Source organism: Microcebus murinus, chromosome 4 (genome assembly GCF_040939455.1).
Source record: "Microcebus murinus isolate Inina chromosome 4, M.murinus_Inina_mat1.0, whole genome shotgun sequence".
NCBI classification, from domain to species: Eukaryota; Metazoa; Chordata; class Mammalia; order Primates; family Cheirogaleidae; genus Microcebus; species Microcebus murinus.
Genome location: NC_134107.1, coordinates 4,081,087 through 4,100,410, shown reverse-complemented (window position 1 = coordinate 4,100,410; position 19,324 = coordinate 4,081,087). Strand labels below are relative to the sequence as shown.

Here is a 19,324-nt window from a genome sequence, read left to right as displayed (position 1 = left end):
CATCCCGCATCGCATCTTCTGCCAAGTGTGACCCTGCGCCACGTGTGACCCGGTGGTGCCAAGCCGGCCGTCCCTTCCCCCCACCCCGCTCCAGGACACAGGCAGGCAGGGTCTTCAGAGTATTTATTCTCTCCCAGTGCGGAGGGGCGGGGCTCCAGGCCATCCGGCACAGGCCCTACGTGTGACCCATGAAGCCGTAGTTGGCGTTGAGAATCTCCTCCATGGTGCGCAGCCCGTACAGTTCGCCCACCATGGGGGTCACCCAGCGTGTTGTGTGGAACACGGACTCACCCACCTGTGGGGACAGTAGGGTATGGGTGTGGGCACAGCCGCTCCCACGTGGCCTGCTGGGACACCCCCCCACACACCTAGGACCAGTGGCCCCTGTGTGTGGGCCAGGAGCTCTGCGCGCCCTTCCCCGCCTTGGACCTGGCAGCCACCACCCCTCGGTCCCTGGTTTTCCGTGAGAGGCTGTGTGAACCCTCCCGGCTCCGTTTCTGCAGTGGCTAGGACCCCTGCCCCCCAACCGGGGACCTACCTTCCAATCGGGCACATCCTTCATGATGATGGCTTCCTCCTCCAGGTTCTCCCGAAGCATCTGCAAGACCCTGCAGGAGTGTGGACAGTGGCGGAAGTGGGTGAGGACCTGGAAGGGGCCCTCCTGAGCACACCTGCCAGCTACCCATCTCCAAGTCCCCCTATCTTCCTTTCCTCCCCCTAGCAAACTCTACCCTTTCTCCTGCCCCAGCCCTAATGCCCTTTCCTCCAGGAAGCCTTCCGGTTCCCCGCCACTGCAGGCTGGGGCCTTCGGTCCGAGACCTCCGGGCCCTGGCGGAGGTGCCCTACCTCCGGTCCGACTCCGCCTGGAGCAGGGGCAACAGCGCGATGCGGGCCTCCAAGTCCTCGATCAGCAGGCGCCTGCGAAACCCCAAAACCCACACTTGGGTCAGACCAGGGCGGGAAGGAGGCATAGAGGACTGGCCCTCAGACATCCCGGGTGCTGCGTGGGAAAGGGGTGAGGGGAGAGGCGAGGAGCTGGGGGGAGCCAGGGTGTGGAGCCTGGGAGGCAGGCCAGCGTGCGGGTGGGGCGGGCAGCTGTGCAGGCGACTGCCCACAAGACTGTTGGCTTCACACTTTCTTTGCGATTAAAAACTTTTTTATCCTAAAAATAGGCCTGCCTGGTGATTGCAGTGAAGGGGGTGGGGACTCATCACGGGCTCTGGGCCTTACAAAACCACGTCCCCTTCATCTCAAAATAACCACAGGGCGGGAGGCCAGGGCAGGCCGCACCATTCCTGTCTTCTCCCTGCTTTCTGGCAGTTTCCAAGTTCCCTGCAACAAGCCCCAGCCCCATTTGTGCTGCAGGGGCCTGGCAGGGGGAGGGGGGCGGGGTTGGGGAGGCAGCATCCAGTGATGCGGTCCCAAGAGTGGGCTCTGGCCTGTCTTTTTTTTTTTTCTTTTGTGGAGACAGAGTCTCCACAACTCTGTTGCCCAGGCTAGAGTGCCATGGTGTCAGCCTCAGTCACAGCAACCTCAAAGTCCTGGGCTCAAGTGATCCTCCTGCCTCAGCCTCCCGAGTAGCTGGGACCACAGGCATGCGCCACCACGCCCAGCTAATTTTTTCTATATATTTTTAGCTGGCCAATTAATTTCTTTCTATTTTTTAGTATAGATGGGGTCTCACTCTTGCTCAGGCTGGTTTCGAACTCCTGACCTTGAGTGATCCTCCTTCCTTGGCCTCCCAGAGTGCTGGGATTACAGGCGTGAGTCACCACGCCTGGCCTTGGCCTGTCTTCTTGCCTATGACACAAGGACGGGGAGGGGGTGCCTGGCCTTAGTCTCTCTGGCCCTGCATAGCCACCGCCTCATGTGGTCTGATTTCTAAGCCCTTACAGGGTCTTGTTCTATTGCCCAGGCTGGATGCAGTGGCCCAATCATAGCTCACTGCAGTCTCTTGGACTCAAGTGATCCTCTTGTTTCAGCTCCCCGAGTAGCTGGGACTACAGGCGCAGTGACTACTGGCTAATTTTTAAATTTTTTTATAGAGATAGGGTCTTGCTATGTTGCTTGGGCTGGTCAGCTCACTGGACATTTCTTTTTTATTTTTATCTTTTGGTTGAGACAGAGTCTCACTCTGTCACCCGGACCAGAGTGCCATGGCGTCAGCCTAGCTCACAGCAACCTCCAACTCCTGGGCTCAGGGGATCCTCCTGTCTCAGCCTCCTGAGTAGCTGGCACAGACTGCGCCCAGCCCGCTGGACATTTCTTGAGGGTAAAGTGCAAGTGCTGGGTCAGAGCCTGCACTTCCTGAGGTCTGAAACTGCACGGCCAAGGCCAAGGGGGACCTCCCCACCCTCTCCAACACGGGCAGCACCGCTGCAACGTACGCCGGGGTCCCTCTGGCAACCTGACACGGGGGCACTTTTCCCACAGTGCCCCACCCGGGCACCCTACCTGCGCTCGCGATTCCACTTCGTGATGCTCCAGTACCCGAAGAGCAACGTCCCGATGCCTATGGCCAGCATGCTGTAGCCTGCAGAGAGATGGAGGCATCCGTTCAGCACCGAGGACAGGGGTCCCTCCCTGGGACACCCCCATCAGCAGCTCCCAGCTGCCACTGCTGCTGTCACCTGCTCTGCAGTCAGGGGACACTGGCAGCTTTTCTCTGCCTGAAGTGCGACACCTATGCCCCTGTGCCGGGCCTTCCGGAAAGTACAGGCCAGGCAGGGGCTGCAAAGGACCAAGGGTATGGATGTTAGTGGTTGGGCGGCCCCGGCTCTGCCACTGCAGAGAAGGTTGTTTGGACCCCGGTCATCAGGGGTCCCCATCTGGAAGGGTGGCTCCCGGCTGCCCACAGGGGGCTGCACGTGGCTGCCAAAGACAGGCAGTGCCCTTTAAGAGCTACCCAGCCACCCCCTGGGCTCCAAGGGTGGCACTGCCACCTCCTGGCCCTGCGGGGCCAAGCCCCCTGCCCTGCACCCCGTTGGGGGGACAGAAGCCACCATGAATATTTACTGAGCACCAGCGGAAGCCCGCTGTAATCCTAACTGACAGGCTGAGGGCCCACTGGGGGCTTCCGGGGAGGCCTTGGCCACCTGAGGTCTGGCTCCCAGGTCCGTCCCACACCCCCCAAATCTTTTGAGTCTCAGTTTTTTCTCTGGATGAGCCTCCTGGTTGCCAGGAGGAATCAACAAGCTCAGACAGGCTGGCTTCCAGTTAACACCAGTAAATGACCAGTGGGTGGTGGGTGTGTGGCCATCCCTGGGCTCTGCTCTGTGCCCACGGGGCTGCCAGTGTCCCCGCCTGCTCTTCCTTCTTTACCCAGCTCCCGCACAGGGCTGGCCCAGCACCTCTACTAGATCCAGAGATAAATGAGGCACTGGCTCAACTTTTTTACCCACTGAATTCAACATGTTAAAAACAGGAGCTCAGGGGCAGACATCTCTGAGTCATGGGGGCTGGGGGTGGGACAGTGGGGGTGCCCTGGGTCCAGGCTCAGAGGCACAACCTCTCCAGAGAGGCCTGGGGCAGGGGGTGCCCAGGACCTGCTCCCAGCTGGCCGCCTGCGCCAGATACTAGCCTGCTCGTCACTAGCTGGGACTTTTTGCCAGAGCAGCCTCATTCTTTTCAACAGCCTCAGAGAACCCGGGTCTGTGTCTCAGGAGCTGTCAGTCTGGCTGGGGAGGTGGGGAGAGGCACGCAGAAAACGGCGTGGGGGTCATTCTCAGAGACCTAGATACACGGAAACACGTCCCGTGTCCGTGATCGGAACACTCAGCACTGTGCAGATGGCAACGTCCCCAAACCGTCCCCAAACCGATGTAGATTCGGGGTGCAACCCCCACCCAAATCGCAGCCTTTTCTCCCCTCTTTCTCTCACAGAAATTGACAAGCAGGTTGTGAGATTCGTATGGAAATGAAAGGGACCAGAATAGCTCAAACAACTTGGAAAACAAAGTTGGAGGATTCGCACTTCACCATTTCAAAACTCATCACACAGCTGTGTGTACAAGACAGCGTGGCACCGGCGCAGGCATGCTTGCCAATGGAACAGAACTGACGGCCAGAAAGAAGCCCTCGTATTCATGGTCGATTGATTTCGGATGGGACAATTCAATGCAGGGAAAATAGTCTTTTCAACAGACGGGACAACTGGACAGCCAAATGCAAACAACCGACCTGTGAACCTTCCTTATCCCATACACAAAAGTGAACTCTAAGTGGGTCAAAGACGTAAGAGTAAGAGGTAAAACTGTAACACTCTTAGAGAAAACATAACAGTCACTGTGACCTCGGATGAGGCAACGGTTTCTAGGATATGACACTCCAGAGGCACAAGGAACAAAAGGAAAAAGAGATAAACTGGACTTCGTGGAAATTAAAAACTTTTCTGTTGCAAATGGTACCATCAATTAGCTGAAAACCCACAGACTGGGAGCAGGTATTTGCAAATCATTTATCTACTAAGGGAATGGCATGCAATATACACTCTTACAATTCAGTAATAAAAAAAAAAGCCCAACTAAAAAATGTATAAAGGATTGAATAGACATTTCTCCAAGACAGATATATAGATGACAAAGAAACATGTTGAAAAGATGCTATGGAGTTATTACAGTAATTTAAGCAAAATGAAGCCTTGGGTCAGGAGCTAGTTTTGGAACCAGAAAAGAAGAAAATTTCTTTAATGTGACACAAGAAAAAATCTGCAGGACCTGAATAAAGAAACAAGTTTATTTTTGTCTCTCTGTCGCCTCGGCTAAAGTGCAGTGGCCTGATCGTAGCTCACTGCAGCCCCGGACTCCCGGCCCTCCCGAGTAGCTGCAACTAAGCATCCTCCTGCCTCAGCCTCCCAGAGTGTTGGGATTGCAAGCGTGAGCCACCGCGCCCAGCCCCAACACACTTTAAATGGGTGAGCAGTATGGTATGGTACGGTATGTGAGTCTCTAGAATAAAGACACAAGATATAAAGGAAAGGGCTACCTGCCGGGCTCAGGAGGAAGTGGAGAGAGGAGAGTGGGGTGTGCTGAGGAAGTGGGGGGAAAGTCATTTCAGGAGCAGCTGGATTAAAAGTGGCCTGAGCCAGCCTGGTGTGCTCTAGGATGCTGGCAGTGAGTGAATAGTCCAGGCAGAGAGAGGGGAGTGGGTGCCAGGCTTGGGGCCACTGGGCCTTGGACAGGAGCAGGGGAAGGTATGTCTGATGGGGGAGGGCCACTGACCCAGGACTCAAGCGGCTGTAAGGCAAAGGATGAGGGCAGTGAGGGTGGAGCACAGGGCCTTTGCGCTTGCTATTCCCTCTGCATAGCAGGCTACGTCTCACAGAGGTCCTCCTGGCACACCCTGGTTTAAGCAGGCCCGTTACCACAGGCCTACTACAACTAGACATGCTAGCATGATGTGCCTCATCTCCTCAGCTGGGCTGTGAGCTCCTGGGGATAGGGCCTGGTGCCACATGCTCACTCAACAAGAAATGCAGGGACATAAACAAAGACAACTCACCCCTCTGCAGTCAGGAACGACTAGGGTGGGTTTGTATGGGCTACAACTGAAGTCTGTGAAAAGGGGGTGCCTTTAGGAGACCCAACCCCAGGCAGTGGTCTTTAGTGCAGTGCCCAGCAAAGGGGGACACTGCGGTGTCATGAGTTAGAACAAGACTGGTGTAAAAGGCATGCTTGGGGCCAGGCAACTCACGCCTATCACCCTAGCACTCTGGGAGGCCGAGGTGGGCATATTGCTCAAGGTCAGGAGTTCAAAACCAGTCTGAACAAGAGCGGGACCCCTGTCTCTACTAAAAATAGAAAGAAATTCATTGACCAACTAAAAATATATATACAAAGAAAAAATTAGTCGGGCATGATGGCACATGCCTGTAGTCCCAGCTACTTGGGAGGCTGAGGCAGAAGGACTGCTTGAGCCCAGGAGTTTGAGGTTGCTGTGAGCTAGGTTGGTGCCACAGCACTCTAGTCTGGGCAACAGAGTGAGACTCTAACTCAAAAAAAAAAAAAAAAAAAAAGGCATGTTTGTTACTTAAAGGCAGGACCCAGGCCTGGTGGCTCAAGCCTGTAAGGGCAGTACTTTGGGAAGGGGGAAGATCCCTTGAGTTCAAGAGGTCAAGACCTGCCTGAGGGCTGGGTGTGGTATCAGATACAGGTAATCCCTAGCACTCTGGGAGGCTGAGATGGGAGGATTGCTTGAGACCACCCAGAGCAAGAGCAAGATCCCCATCTCTATTTAAAAAATAGAAATATTAGCCCCAGCTACTTGGGAGGCTGAGGCAAGAGGATCACTTGAGCCCAGGAGTTTGAGGTTGCAATGAGCTAGGATGATGCCACTGCACTCTAGCTATGGTGACAGAGTGAGACTGTCTCAAAAAACAAAAATAAAAACAAACCAAAAAAACACCAGCCTGGGCAACATAGCAAGACCTCCTCTCTACAAAAAAAAATTATTAGCTGGACATGTTGGTGCACACCTATGGTCCCAGGTACTCAGAAGGATGGGGCAGGAAGGATCGCTTGAACCCAGGAGTTCGAGGTTACAGTCAGCTATGATCCTGCCCCTGACTCCAGAGTGCCCCTGGGTGACAGAGTGAGACATTGCCTTTAAAAAATAAATTGAGGCCGGGCGCGGTGGCTCACGCCTGTAATCCTAGCTCTCTGGGAGGCCGAGGCGGGCGGATTGCTCGAGGTCGGGAGTTCAAAACCAGCCTGAGCAAGAGCGAGACCCCGTCTCTACTATAAATAGAAAGAAACTAATTGGCCAACTAATATATATAGAAAAAATTAGCCGGGCGTGGTGGCGCATGCCTGTAGTCCCAGCTACTTGGGAGGCTGAGACAGAAGGATCGCTTGAGCCCAGGAGTCTGAGGTTGCTGTGAGCTAGGCTGACGCCACGGCACTCACTCTAGCCTAGGCAACAAAGTGAGACTCTGTCTCAAAAAAAAAAAAATAAAAATAAAAAAATAAATTGAAAAATGCTGCAAGGGGGAAAGCCCAGGGGACCCCCAGGGCTGGGATTGCCCTGCCTGATGTAGTTGCAGATCATACAGGTGCACACCTTTAGGGGTGTGCTTGCCCAGGTGTTAAGTTATACCTCAAGAAAAAATGAGGACACTCAGAACACATTCCTCCAATGTGTCCTAGGACAGGAGTCAAGGGCTCCTGGGCCAAATCTAGCCTGAAGCCTGTTTGTGTATGGCCCTAAGGCCAAGCATACGTTTACATAAACCGTTGTCAGAGACCTTCTGACCTGCAAAGCCTAAAATATTTATCTGGCCCTTCACAGAAAAAGTCTGCCAATCTCAGTTCTGGGATCCAAGAAAGCCAAGAAGTGGGTGGGGAGGATGTGAGTTTTCACCTGACCGTGATTTTTCTACTGCCTGAATTATTACATTTTTCATTTACCATGCACTTTTATTGTTGTTGTTTTTTGTCTTTTAAATTTATATATTTTATTTTAATTTTTTTCTTTTTTTATCATTTCCCCATAATTCATATGTTGAATGTTGTTTTTTTTTTAAAATTAGAAAATAACTTGCATAACATGCACAGGTTTTAAATGTTAAGTTCGGATGAATTAAGGCAAATGTATTCACCCTTAAATTACGTTTTAAATTTTGTATTTTTCTGTTAACCCTGGATGCTGAGCAGGGGCGCGCCTTTTATGTCATCTTTTACATTTTTTTCTGTGACGAATCCAATAACAACATTTAAAATGTTTCTTAAAACATCTGAAAACCTTAAGAATACGAATTACTGGGGCACCCTGATGTGGGGGCTGCCAGCGAGAAGCCACCGCAAAGAACACCTTATAAATTCCCTCCGGATTCAGGTTTCAGCCTCAGCCTTGCCCTGGGAGACTATGGGGGAGTCGCAGTCTCTCTCGGGCCTCAGTTTCCCCACCTGTGAAATGCAAGGGTGGCTGAGGGCTAGGTCGCGTGCTCTGCTAACCTCATTTTAACCCACTGGAAAATGGGAATAATTAACGGGACCTCCCTCCTGGGCTGTTACGAACAGGGAGGAAAGAGCTTAGTAAGCGCTTGCCAAATTGCCGTTATCCTTACAGTTATCACTGAAGCTTATCGGGGATCCCGGGGCTTCGCCTCCTGTCACACGGCAGGAGAAACTGAGGCCCGCTCGCGTCCCCGTCGCCCCGCCCCCGTCGCAGCGCCCCGAGGGCCCCAGACCCTGAGACTCCGGCGCAGGGCGGTACTGACCAGACAGTCCTCGACGGGGCAGGTTCCGCTTGTAGTCGATAGGGCCATAGCCCCCCGGAGGGGGCATGTCCTGCTTCACCTTCGACGCCGCCATGCTCGCAAGACCCCACACTTCCGGGTGCGGAAGGAAGTGACGTAAACGCAGACGGCCGCCGCCGCCATGATAAGTGTGGCGGAAGCACCGACGAAGGTCTCCCTTCGCTGGGAACCTGGGGGGCGCTGGTGTGACCACCCGACGGCGGGGGAGAGCTCGGGTGGCCCGGCCTGAGTCCGACTGCGCGGCCGGGCTGCGGCCGAAGAGTCCTTATTTCCTACTCTCCCAGATAGGGCATGACTCAGTCGCAGGGGCGCCCTGGTCCTTGCGCTGAAAGGCCTTGTGGTCACCTTCCCTCAGGGGTGATGCACGAGGCAGCCGTAAACCCAGAGCTCCAAGGAAGCCAGATCTCGCAGTTACGTCCCCTTCTCCCGTTTTTCGCCCCCCACCCTGGGGGACTCTGCGGGAAGCCCGGGGCTCCACATAGTCAAGGGCTGGGTATTTGAAGTGGAGGGGCAGCTGCTGCTCCAATTCGGACTCACGAGGAGGCGCCCCAATCCCGGAACGGATTGTGCTCCCCTGTGGTGGTCGGTGCCCCTGGCTAATGGCCTCTCATCGGGAACTGACCATTCAGGGCGATTATGAGTCACAAAGCACGAGGGGCTTGGAGGGGCTTGGGGAGCCTAGGGGACCCCCACCCCGACGCTGAGTGACGCCCACGGTCACTTCACAAGGCAGAAATTGTTACCGAGGTAATAAAAGGCGCCGCAGCGGCGGGGGCCCGGGAGTGGGCACATGGGGGTGCGGGTGTGCAGGTGCCAAGCGCCATGGGTTAGGCCCGAGATCGGAGTCCGGCCGCCCCCCGACAGCAGCCGCCTCCTGCTCCCCGCGCGCCCCAGGCGCCACCATGTCGGGCGACAAACTCCTGAGCGAACTCGGCTATAAGCTGGGCCGCACGATCGGAGAGGGCAGCTACTCCAAGGTGAAGGTGGCCACGTCCAAGAAGTACAAAGGCACGGTGGCCATCAAGGTGGTGGACAGGCGGCGCGCGCCGCCGGACTTCGTGAACAAGTTCCTGCCCCGTGAACTGTCCATCCTGCGGGGCGTGCGGCACCCGCACATCGTGCACGTCTTCGAGTTCATCGAGGTGTGCAACGGGAAGCTGTACATCGTGATGGAGGCCGCCGCCACCGACCTGCTGCAGGCCGTGCAGCGCAACGGGCGCATCCCCGGGGCCCAGGCGCGGGACCTGTTCGCGCAGATCGCCGGCGCTGTGCGTTACCTGCACGATCACCACCTGGTGCACCGCGACCTCAAGTGCGAGAACGTGCTGCTGAGCCCTGACGAGCGCCGCGTCAAGCTCACGGACTTCGGCTTCGGCCGCCAAGCGCACGGCTACCCAGACCTGAGCACCACCTACTGCGGCTCGGCCGCCTACGCGTCGCCCGAGGTGCTCCTGGGCATCCCCTACGACCCCAAAAAGTATGACGTGTGGAGCCTGGGCGTCGTGCTCTACGTCATGGTCACCGGGTGCATGCCATTCGACGATTCGGACATCGCCGGCCTGCCCCGGCGCCAGAAGCGCGGGGTCCTCTACCCCGACGGCTTAGAGCTCTCCGAGCGCTGCAAGGCCCTGATCGCCGAGCTGCTGCAGTTCAGCCCGTCGGCCAGGCCCTCGGCAGGCCAGGTGACGCGCAACAGCTGGCTGCGCGCGGGAGACTCGGGCTAGCAGCCCAGGCTCGCGCCATTCCCGCCGCCTCGGGCGCGGAGCCAGCACGGCGCACGCGCGAGAGGCGGCTTCGGGGAACCCGCGAAGCTGCCGCGCGCTGCTGCGCACGCGCCCTTCCCCTTCCCTCCCCCACCGCGGCGGGGGCCGCAGTTGCCCGGGTTCAGAATCTGGACCCTCCTCTGCAATCCCGAGCTGCAGGGTGCATGCGCAACCTCGATTCCCAGAGAGAAGACCCCGGGAGGGGCGGTTCGGGAGGAGACGGAAGCATTGCGCCTGCGCGGAATGAGCGACAGCCACGCGGCGGGAGGTGGCCGCCTGGAGGTGCGCAGAGGGCGGCCCTCCCCAGCCAGCCGTGGGTGCCAGGTTCCCCGTTGGGACCTGCAATAAACTCGCTCTTCCTCGCACCTGGCCCTAGCGGTGGCTCCCTTTTATGGAGTGGGGGGGAAGGCGGGTGCGTGTCTCCCATTTTAGAGTCAGGCACGTTGAGGTTCTTGCTCCAGGACTCTAGGGAGTTGGGAGGATTCGAACCCGGACCTAGTGTCCCGGGGTCGTGATGGCACTGTGAATGGGGATGCAACTGGACCCCAGCACTGCCCTCCGCCACACCCAAGTGTTTGAGGATAGAACAGCGAGGGGGGAGGGCCTGCCTGTCTCCACATACATTGAGCATTTATAGATGAGGAAACTGAGGCACACGGATGTCTCTTGCCCAAAGACACAGCTGTGATTTGAACCCAGATCTAGCTGAAGTGGGGTCAGGGTGGTGGAAGCCCTTCTTGCTGACGGCCCCTTGTCTCTGGGGCAGAGTATGGGTATGGGGGAAGAGTCGGGGTTGGCCAGGAGTCAGCCCGCAAGCTGGTGCATTCTGACCTCTGTTCATGTACTCAAGCATTTCTTGAGCACCTGCTGTGTGTCAGGCCCGGGAACTCAGTGAAGAGGCTTGGGCCCATCCCTGCCCTCAGGGAGGAGGCAAGTGAAAAGTCAAGTGAAATGAAAGAATGATGTGGAAATAACCGTAAGTTGTGCTAAATGCCAGGTGGGGGTGGGGGGCGTCCAAGGAGGGACTTTTAAGCTGAGACATTTGAGCTGGGCCCCGGCAGGAATCAGCCATTGGAAATGGCAGAGGGAAAGCGTTCCCAGTGTTTCCAAGAAAGAACAGAGCTGGTGTTGAAGGCCGGCAAGCTCCTGTTGCTGAGACAGGGAAGGAGGAAGTGGAGGGGTAAAGGTGTATGGTGGGGGGGACTATAGAAAACCTGACCCCTCCGGTTTACAATAGAAGGGCAGCACTCCTGACCTGGGCCATGCCTTCAGCTCCCCACCTGGAAAATGGGGGCAGGAAGCCATCCTGGGGTAGTTGGGAGAGGGCATGGGTCACTGGAGGGCTGAGCCCAGAGCCTTCCCAAGGCTCTTAGAATAAAACCCTCACCCTCCCTCCTTCCCCTGTCCCAAGTCAGTGGCACTGCCATGCTTGGTCCCACCTGCAAGCCTTTGCACAAGGCCGCTCACTCTCCTACACTTGTCCCCTCTCTTCATTCCAGACTTGGCTTAAAATGTCACCTCCTCCCTGACACCTTTTTTCCCTTCTTGCCCTCCTCACAAGGTGCCACATTTCCAGGGCCCTGGGCATGGCACATGCCTTCTGCCCACCGATGAATGGGTGGGAACAGATGGGACCAGGCAGTCCCCCTGCCTTGTGACTATGGACCCAAGGCTCAATTCAGAGGGGACAAGGTCTCAGGGATGAGGGTAGCCGTCTCATTTCCAGCAGAAGCTACTTGAGACCACGCGCCAGGACTGGCCCCTGGATCTGCTCCCCACTCCCCACCCTGGGTGGAGGGAAGCACACACGATGATTGCCGGAGCCAAACCCAGGAAGAAACGGCCCCGAGGACATTTCTCAAGGCCAGTCTTGGGGCCTGGGACACGAGTCTGGATGTCAAGGGTGGGGCACGACAGGCTTGGGTTCAACTTCTGCAAATGTCCTCTACCAGCCGTGTGCCTTGCCGAAGTGAGACCAGGCACACCTTAGGTGTGGGGAGGGCGTCACCCCCAGGCGGGAGGCAGGGATGCCTCAAAAACAAGAACAAAAAGCACTAGGAAAACAGGGTCACGTTTTAGTACGTACACTGAATTCACTAAAGTGATCCCAAAGTTAAAAACTGTCAATATCTGAAAACAAATTTTCACCAGGAAATCATTCATTTTGGAGCCAGTCTGGTGACTCCACCTGTGCTTAGAACTCGTATCTGTAATACCACATCCTGAAGCCAAGACACTGGCCGAGGTGCCAAGACTGAAAATTGCTCCAGGAACACCCCCCTGCCCCCCATGTGAAGGCTAAGAGGCCCACAACCCCCCAACAAAGTCCCAGATTCTGATGGAGGCCCAGAGCAGAGGGGACTCCAGCCCCAGGGAAGTGAGTTCCAAACCAAGCCCAGAAGCAGGTGCAGCCCATCCTTTGCTTCCCGTTAACAAAGCGTCACCCTCCATCTTCCCTCCAAGCTGCCCCTGAAGATGTGACAAAACCATACAGGAAAACCGGGGCCCCGGGGACAAAAGAAAAGTCCAGTCCACATGGCATCCATTTCTTTATTAGCCGTCAGTCTAAACTCCCTCACGATACAGCAGTGGCCACTGGTGGCAGCCTTTGTTTATCGGGACTTCTGGTGGCAAACATTTTCTTTTTTACATTTGTTTTATTATCCAAGATTTAGAGTCACAATAAATACAAGTGACAACCTCCCTGCCCCCGTACCCCTCCCCTTCCCAAATACCCTGCATTAGTATAACCAACTATAACACTTTGCTAAGGACTATAAAATTGTCAGGTGTTCTGTGTAAAAAAGCCCAGTCTAAGTTCTGTAGGCTAATGTCACATGCAGCAGCCTGAGAACCCCATGGAGCAGCAGCAAGGACCATCCTTTCCATTCTGGGCACCCCCGAGATGAGAATGTTTATATAGAAAACTCCCTGTGACCCTCTCTCTGTCCAATAGGAGAGTGGGGTGTGGGGCTCCGGGGCTGCAATGATCACTTCCCTCCCTCTGCCTCGGGGCAAGCTCTTGCTTCACGGAGGTCCTGGAAGTACAGATAGGACCAGAAGCTGCTCTGGGTGCTGCCTGTCCCACCCCAGAAGGGCAACCCTGGACCTGGTCAGGTGGCGTTCCTGACGCCACTGTGGAGTCCCCTAGGATGAGGTTAGGGTGGCCAGAGCAGTGTGTGGCCCCACATGGACACCTGGCCATTTCAAGCCTGTCCTCCATCCCCTCAAACGGGAGGGGTGAGCTCTGAGATGCCCCTCCCCCCAGACCACAGAGTGGCCACACTGGGAGTGTCCCCATGCCGTTGGGGGATCCCATCACGGATTAACAGGTGACAGTAACAACCGTCACTGTTTGGAAGGGCTAGGGACTCACACATTCTCATGCTCACAGAAGCCAGGTCCTGGCAGGGCTCTGGAGGGAGAACAGGACCCCAGCATGTCGGCATCTGGTTCTGAGGGTGTGCTTTGCTGCTGGTAAGAACGTCCCCCCCTTAACATCCATAAATATCCTTTCCTGGCTTGTCCGCACCCCACACCCAGAGAGGTACTTAATAATGCCTTCACCTGTAACAACATAAGTTTCATCACAGAATGGCCCACTTGGGGCTTATTATGGAAGTTACGCTGCAAAAGGGGAATGAAAGAAAAAAAATGGGGTAGGATTTGAGACAGTGGAAATGACGGGGAGATTAAGGCATCTCACATTCTTGCCCCATAGAAAAAAGAAAACCTGTGTTTACATCACAGTATGCCTCATTCCTGGGGGACGTGGGGCTGGAGGCTGCAGAGCCAAGCCAGGGCCCCCGCCATCCCTGTCCCTTTTAGGGGCAGCCGTCCATGATGCACTCGTGAGGCCTGCCCGACAGCCACAGGCCCAGAGGAACGGCCGCCAGGCTGGGGGCCTGTGGGTGCGGCTCTGATTGGCCTTTGGTCACAGACCCAGTCGCCTCACACTGGGGCAGGCAGAGGTGACTTCTGCCTGGACCCCTGATCCCAAGTCACTGCATAGAACTGAGGTTTGTTCGCCAGGGAGGGCTTTCAACCGCAAGAAGCCAGCCCGGGCGCTCCTTCTGGAAGGAGTTGGAAGATTTGGCCCGTGTTATTGAACAGAGAGGGCTAAGAGCTCAAGGTCGTATAAGACAGGTATTTATTTGCCAGGCACACAGAAAAATGTGAGGAATAGAAATGCTTGCATACTCTTGATTTTTTTGGTGTAAAAACACGCCCTCCCCCCCGCCCCCACAAAAACATTGATTTCCCCCCGTTCCCCCAAATCCCTGGATCTTGGAATGAAAGCTGCCCTCCCCTCCCCTCGCCTCGCCTCCTTCGGCCCATCTAAGTTATGCACTCAGAACAAAAATCAGTGAGAGCCTTGGGCTTTTTGCTCAACAAAAAATTAGAGAATGTTTTCCAAAACTAGGCCTTCTACTGCATGTCACAAATGCTGTCTACAGACTGATGATATTCACACAACAGGAGCAAGGGGTTAAATGAGCCTTTATTAGAATGTTGTAGCAATTCTGTTTGAAGGCAGCAGCCTTACAAAGAAGGATTTTAAATTAAAGTCCCTAACTGCATCAATAGAAAAACCAGGGCTGGAGCAGAATGGGGGACTGGTGGCACACACCCCCCATCCTCATGGAGACACACAGCATGTGTGGACAAGGGACACCCTCGTGCCTGCCTGAAGCCTGTAGACACACAACGGCTTCCACTTTTCCTCACCGGAACTGATTTTTAAAGAGTGGGAGGGGAAAAAAACAAAAATAAAACTAAAAGCAGACCTGATCCTTCTTTAAAAAAACATTTCTGTAGCCTCTAAAGGGAGTAACAAAAATTAAAAAAAAAACCTGAAAGCAAACCCTGACAGCAACCCCCAGCTCTAAGGAGAGGTTCTAAACTAGACCCAAACGGAAATCCTGGAGTCTGGGGGGCAGCTACCACGCACCTAGACTGCGCCTCCCCACCCGGACACACCTGGGTGTGCTCACCTGACAGGAGCAAGGCCAGGGTGGCTTAAGATTGTGTCCATCAAGATGAATATAAAAAGAAAAGGAAAAAAATTTAATAAACCACCACAACAAAAAAACCCCACAACAGCCCAGCCCCCCAACTTCTAGCTCAGGCTTCTGGGCAGTGCTGCCCTGCCGACTCGACCCCCTCTGCCCAGCTCCGTGGGCAGCTAACCGCTTCTGGAATCCCTGGTTCTCGCGGTGGGATGTGGCTTTCAGTTTGTTCTTCTGCTAAGCGTGGGAGGTCCCGGGGTCTCCGGGATGAGTAGCAACAGAGGCTTTGGGCCCAAGCCAGGGCTGTCGGCCGTCCCTGTGTCTGTCAGTTACTGGGGCGGGCTGCCCATCCCGGCCGGGGCCACAGTGCCATCAGTGGCCCAGGCTCCAGGACACAGGGCTGGCGGGACGACGCCGTGTACAACAGGGACCCTGGGGTCTGCACGGTTTACTTTTAACTCCATCATTATGAGGCGATTTTTTTAAAAAAAACCAACAACAAAAAAAAAAACAACCTTTCGACCTATAGATTGCCGTGGAGGAAGGCAGTCAGAGATTGGGAGGCTAAGAAGGGGAAAAACAAAAACAGGAAATGCCCCGCTCAGTTCAGAAGCCCTGGGCGCCAGCCTCACCCGAGCTTGTCACAGTGTCCAGGGTAAGCCCCCCGCGCCTGCTGGGGGCTGGACGAAGGGGCCGGGAGCAGGACCAGCCCCCGAGGTCCACTTTTTCTGCTGGTGTCGGGCAAACTAAAGGCAAAGAGAGAAAGGAAGAGAGCCACGGGAAAGGTCCCCCAGTCACAACCCTTGTCCACCTGTGAGGCAGCACCAGCCCCCCAACTGCGCCAGGACTTTGCAGCCAAGAATACAGGTCTCTTCTGCAGCGCCCTCTAGGGCCGGCGCGGTGTCTTCCCGAAAGAGTGGAGGGTGGAGCACTGTGAACTTCTAGACCAGGGGCCAGGTGGGGGAGGAGGGAGCCTGTCCTCCGCTGGGCCTGCCTTGACTATTTCCACGTGGCTGACTGAGGGATGGAGCGTGGCGGGATCATGTCGAGGAGGTACTCTCGCTGGCGGTCCACAGCCGAGGAGGTCTTGTGCACTGCCAGGCTTGGACTGACAAACGCAAGGGTCCCACCTACAACAAAGTAAGAGTGACAGGCCACACAAAGGCCCCCCCAGTCAGGGGAGATGCCCAGCAACTGAGCACAGGCTACTACCTAGACCCTGGCACCCACACACACACCAAAGACCACGGACAGAGTCACAGACCCTAAGTCAACAGTCAATGTCTTGAATCCCAGGCCCCAGAACCGATGAGAATTTAAGAAATAGCTCAATCGCCTTCAGGCCATTCCCAGGCTCTGCCAGGGGAGGTAATCCCACCTGTGGGGTGACAGAGACAAGTCAGCTACGTGTGCTACAGAAATGAAGATGCTGGCCACAGTGCTGTTTAGAGCAGTGGAAAACCAGGCCCCTGTCTCTCCAGGCAATGAAGCAGGATGGAATACTATGCAACCATTAGAAGAATGTATGTTTGTGTTTTTTTTTTCCAGAGACAGGGTCTTGCTCTGTTGCCTGGGCTAGAGTGCTATGGCATCAGCCTAGCTCACAGCAACCTCAAACTCCTGCACTCAAGCAATCCTTCTGCTTCAGCCTCCCGAGCAGCTAGGACTATACAGGCACACGCCACCATGCCCAGCCAATTTTATTTTTTATATATATATATTATTTTTTAATTGGCCAATTAATTTCTATTTTTAGTAGAGACAGGGTCTCATTCTTGCTCAGAGCTGGTTTCGAACTCCTAACCTTGAACCATCCTCCTGCCTCGGCCTCCCAGAGTGCCAGAGTGCCAGGATTACAGGCATGAGCCACCACACACAGTCCCTTTTTTTTTTTTTGAGACAAGGTCTCCCTCTGTCACCCAGGCTAGCTCCAGAAACTTGGCAACTGGGTCCTGCCCAGTGTTCCCCTCAAAGCACAGGTGAGAAACCCCCAGATAATTGGGAGTGCAGGCAGAACTCTTTTGGGAAATGGTGCTTTGAACTATCACACTTTTCCCTCTAATCCGACCACTGGACACAGCAACTACTGATGCCTTCATATTCCCCTTCAAACTTTACCCCTAAACACACACATGGTTGCATGCTTCACTTCCTCTACCAGAGGATTCCCATCTTCTACACTTGGCCCTTCATGCCCAGCTTTCTCGTTTTTGGCACACAAGAAATATTTAACTTTCGTCCTAATGTTAGAACATAAATGAGAAAATTAAAAAAAAACAGGACAAGCGGCCTTGGGGACAATGCCGATGACAGTGGGGCCTCAGCTGACTGAGCCTGCTTGAGGGTATTCACCTCCCTGGTTGCTCCTCAAATGCTGTCTCCTTGGAGAGGCGGGTGGCCACCTTGGTTACAGCCCAGCCACTGCCCTGGGCCCCCGCCACCCTTGCTCTTGCTCTGCCTTGCGCCCAGCACGTCCCAGACAGACAGTGGGATAAGGTCTGCCCCACGTTTTGGGGCAAGGGCCAAGAGCCTGGGTGCAGAGGGTGGCAACAGTGCGGTGGTTAGTAACTGCTCAGGGCTATTAGCAGGGCGTCCTGGTCAGCAGCAGGAGAGAGAGCGCCAGAGTCCGAGGTGGTGCTCTCAGGAAGGGATTCTGGGCGACAGGCCCTGCGTGCCCTTTGTGTTTACCCCGAGTGGTCTTTGTTTAAGATAAAGAGGGCCCCCCCCCCGAGGGCCCCCCCACACACACACACAGGCCACCCACCTGCGCTGAGTTGCGTCTTCTTCCAGTTGGAGGCAGCGCTGCCCTTGCCGGTGCCCACGGCTCGCTCGGAATGTCTGCCCGTCCTGCTGACCAGGGCTGTGGCCGAGGCTGCGTTCTGCAGTTTGGGCGACTGGCTGAACGTGTGTAGGACGCCTCGGGGCGTCGTGGCTGAGCCCCGGGACAGCTGGCTGGAGGCCTGCAGTGGAGAGAGGGGGCGATGGCTCACTGGGGGAAGGGGCAGCCATGGGGGAGACGCTCCGCACAGCCTCTCCTTGCTCTGGCTGACCTCTTCCCACCCACACGGGGTCCCTAAAGTCCAAAATCAGGAGATAGGTAAGTTACACCAAGGGGGGGAGGAGGAGTGAGGAGGGGGAGAGAGAGAGACAGACAGACAGACATGGGCAGTGTGACAGTCGGCAACTGGTGTGGTCGCGGCTGCGGTGGGGGCACCAGGCTCCCGGTGCCCAGCACGGTTCTGACCTGTAGCACGGCCCCGTTACTCCAGTCGCGGGCCTCTCCTGAGCGGAACGCCAACTTACGCCGGGGTTTTATGACCTATACAGACGGGGGTTGAAATCCAGGTCAGCACCGTCGGCCAGCCAGCCCAGGGGACCCAGGGTGACGGGAAGTGAGCCCCACAGGACAGGCCCGTCCCCCGAGGGCTCTGGACGCCAGGTGGGGATCTTGAGAAAACATGTTTAGTGAATTGCAAACAATGTCCAAGGGGGAAAAAATTGCCAAAGGGAACTTCAGGTCTACAGAGTGAGAAGCAGTTTAAAAGAAAAAAAAAGAAACACCAAAAAACTTGATTTCAAACTTGCTCCTCTCCTTAATTTAGCTAGAACATTCCTTCCAAACGCCCCTTTGGTTATCTCAATGTGGCTTTCGGAAAAGTCCTTTCAGACAAGCAGTACTCGTCAGCCAGCACGCTGTGAGCAAAAGCTCCACGAGCTAAAGAAACTGCAAATTAGTGTTTTCGCCATCCAACGCCACCATTAAGTGCAATTTAGACTCGCAGCTAATAATCAGGCGATGAACACCCGGGTGGGGGACAGAACATCAGAACGTCCTGCCTTCCAGGGACAGTGTGCTGCTGAGGAGACAGCCCCACTCACCTGCTTCAGCGCGGGGTGCGGGGCGGCGGCGGGCTCGGCCTTGGCCTGCGAGGGGGCCGTGCCCTGCTGCAGGAGCCGCTGCTCAATCTCCTGCTCCTGCTGCAGCGCCTTCACGAAGGCGGCCTTCAGCCGGCTCGTGTGCTCCACCTTGAGCGCCTTCTTCTGGTTGGTCGTCATGCAGTTCTCACACATGATGGCGCCGCCCTTCTCTTCCCGCCAGCGGCATGTGAAGTCCGTCTTGCACTGCGCGCACATGTAGGGCTCCCGGGACAGCACGACAGCAGCCGACATCCTGCCTGCTGCAAGGAGACACACAGGCGGCTCATGTCAGAGGGACGGGGCACTGTAGTCACGGCCCCTGTTCGCCCCTGCCCAGTCCACACGCAACAGGCGTCCACCTAGGTGGAGGCTGGGGCCAC

At 55.7% G+C, this 19,324-nt stretch overlaps 3 protein-coding genes across 6 annotated transcripts in view; 1 reads left to right on the top strand and 2 right to left on the bottom strand.

Moving 5' to 3' along the window:
- Nucleotides 1-106: 106 nt before the first annotated feature.
- NDUFA13 (NADH:ubiquinone oxidoreductase subunit A13) lies at nt 107-8,355 on the bottom strand. Its single transcript, XM_012741426.3, has 5 exons — nt 8,216-8,355; nt 2,455-2,533; nt 847-918; nt 539-608; nt 107-295 (listed from the first exon to the last, which is right to left on the bottom strand). The coding sequence occupies exons 1-5, from the start codon at nt 8,307-8,309 to the stop codon at nt 176-178; spliced, it is 435 nt and encodes a 144-aa protein (XP_012596880.1). The 5' UTR covers nt 8,310-8,355; the 3' UTR covers nt 107-175.
- Nucleotides 8,356-9,132: 777 nt separating this feature from the next.
- On the top strand, nt 9,133-10,199 carry TSSK6 (testis specific serine kinase 6). The gene has a single exon (XM_012741423.3). The coding sequence runs from the start codon at nt 9,157-9,159 to the stop codon at nt 9,976-9,978; it is 822 nt and encodes a 273-aa protein (XP_012596877.1). The 5' UTR covers nt 9,133-9,156; the 3' UTR covers nt 9,979-10,199.
- Nucleotides 10,200-14,499: 4,300 nt separating this feature from the next.
- GATAD2A (GATA zinc finger domain containing 2A) overlaps nt 14,500-19,324 on the bottom strand; it is a 98,319-nt gene continuing 93,494 nt past the window's right edge. For all 4 annotated transcript variants that reach the window (XM_076001571.1, XM_012741418.3, XM_012741422.2 and 1 more), the window contains exons 10-13: nt 18,906-19,204; nt 18,271-18,345; nt 17,791-17,986; nt 14,500-16,156 (exon numbers count right to left, since the gene is read on the bottom strand). In XM_076001571.1, coding sequence (XP_075857686.1) covers nt 16,026-16,156; nt 17,791-17,986; nt 18,271-18,345; nt 18,906-19,204 — 701 coding nt within the window. In that variant the 3' untranslated portion in view covers nt 14,500-16,025. The remainder of the gene's footprint in view (nt 16,157-17,790; nt 17,987-18,270; nt 18,346-18,905; nt 19,205-19,324) is intronic.

Coding starts and splice junctions, on each gene's coding strand:
- NDUFA13 (XM_012741426.3), bottom strand. CDS start 8,309: ATGGCGGCGTCGAAGGTGAAGCAGGACATGCCCCCTCCGGGGGGCTAT. Junction 2,534..8,215: donor GCCCCGTCGAGGACTGTCTG/GTCAGTACCGCC, acceptor ATCTCTCTGCAG/GCTACAGCATGCTGGCCATA. Junction 919..2,454: donor AAGTGGAATCGCGAGCGCAG/GTAGGGTGCCCG, acceptor GGGGTTTCGCAG/GCGCCTGCTGATCGAGGACT.
- TSSK6 (XM_012741423.3), top strand. CDS start 9,157: ATGTCGGGCGACAAACTCCTGAGCGAACTCGGCTATAAGCTGGGCCGC.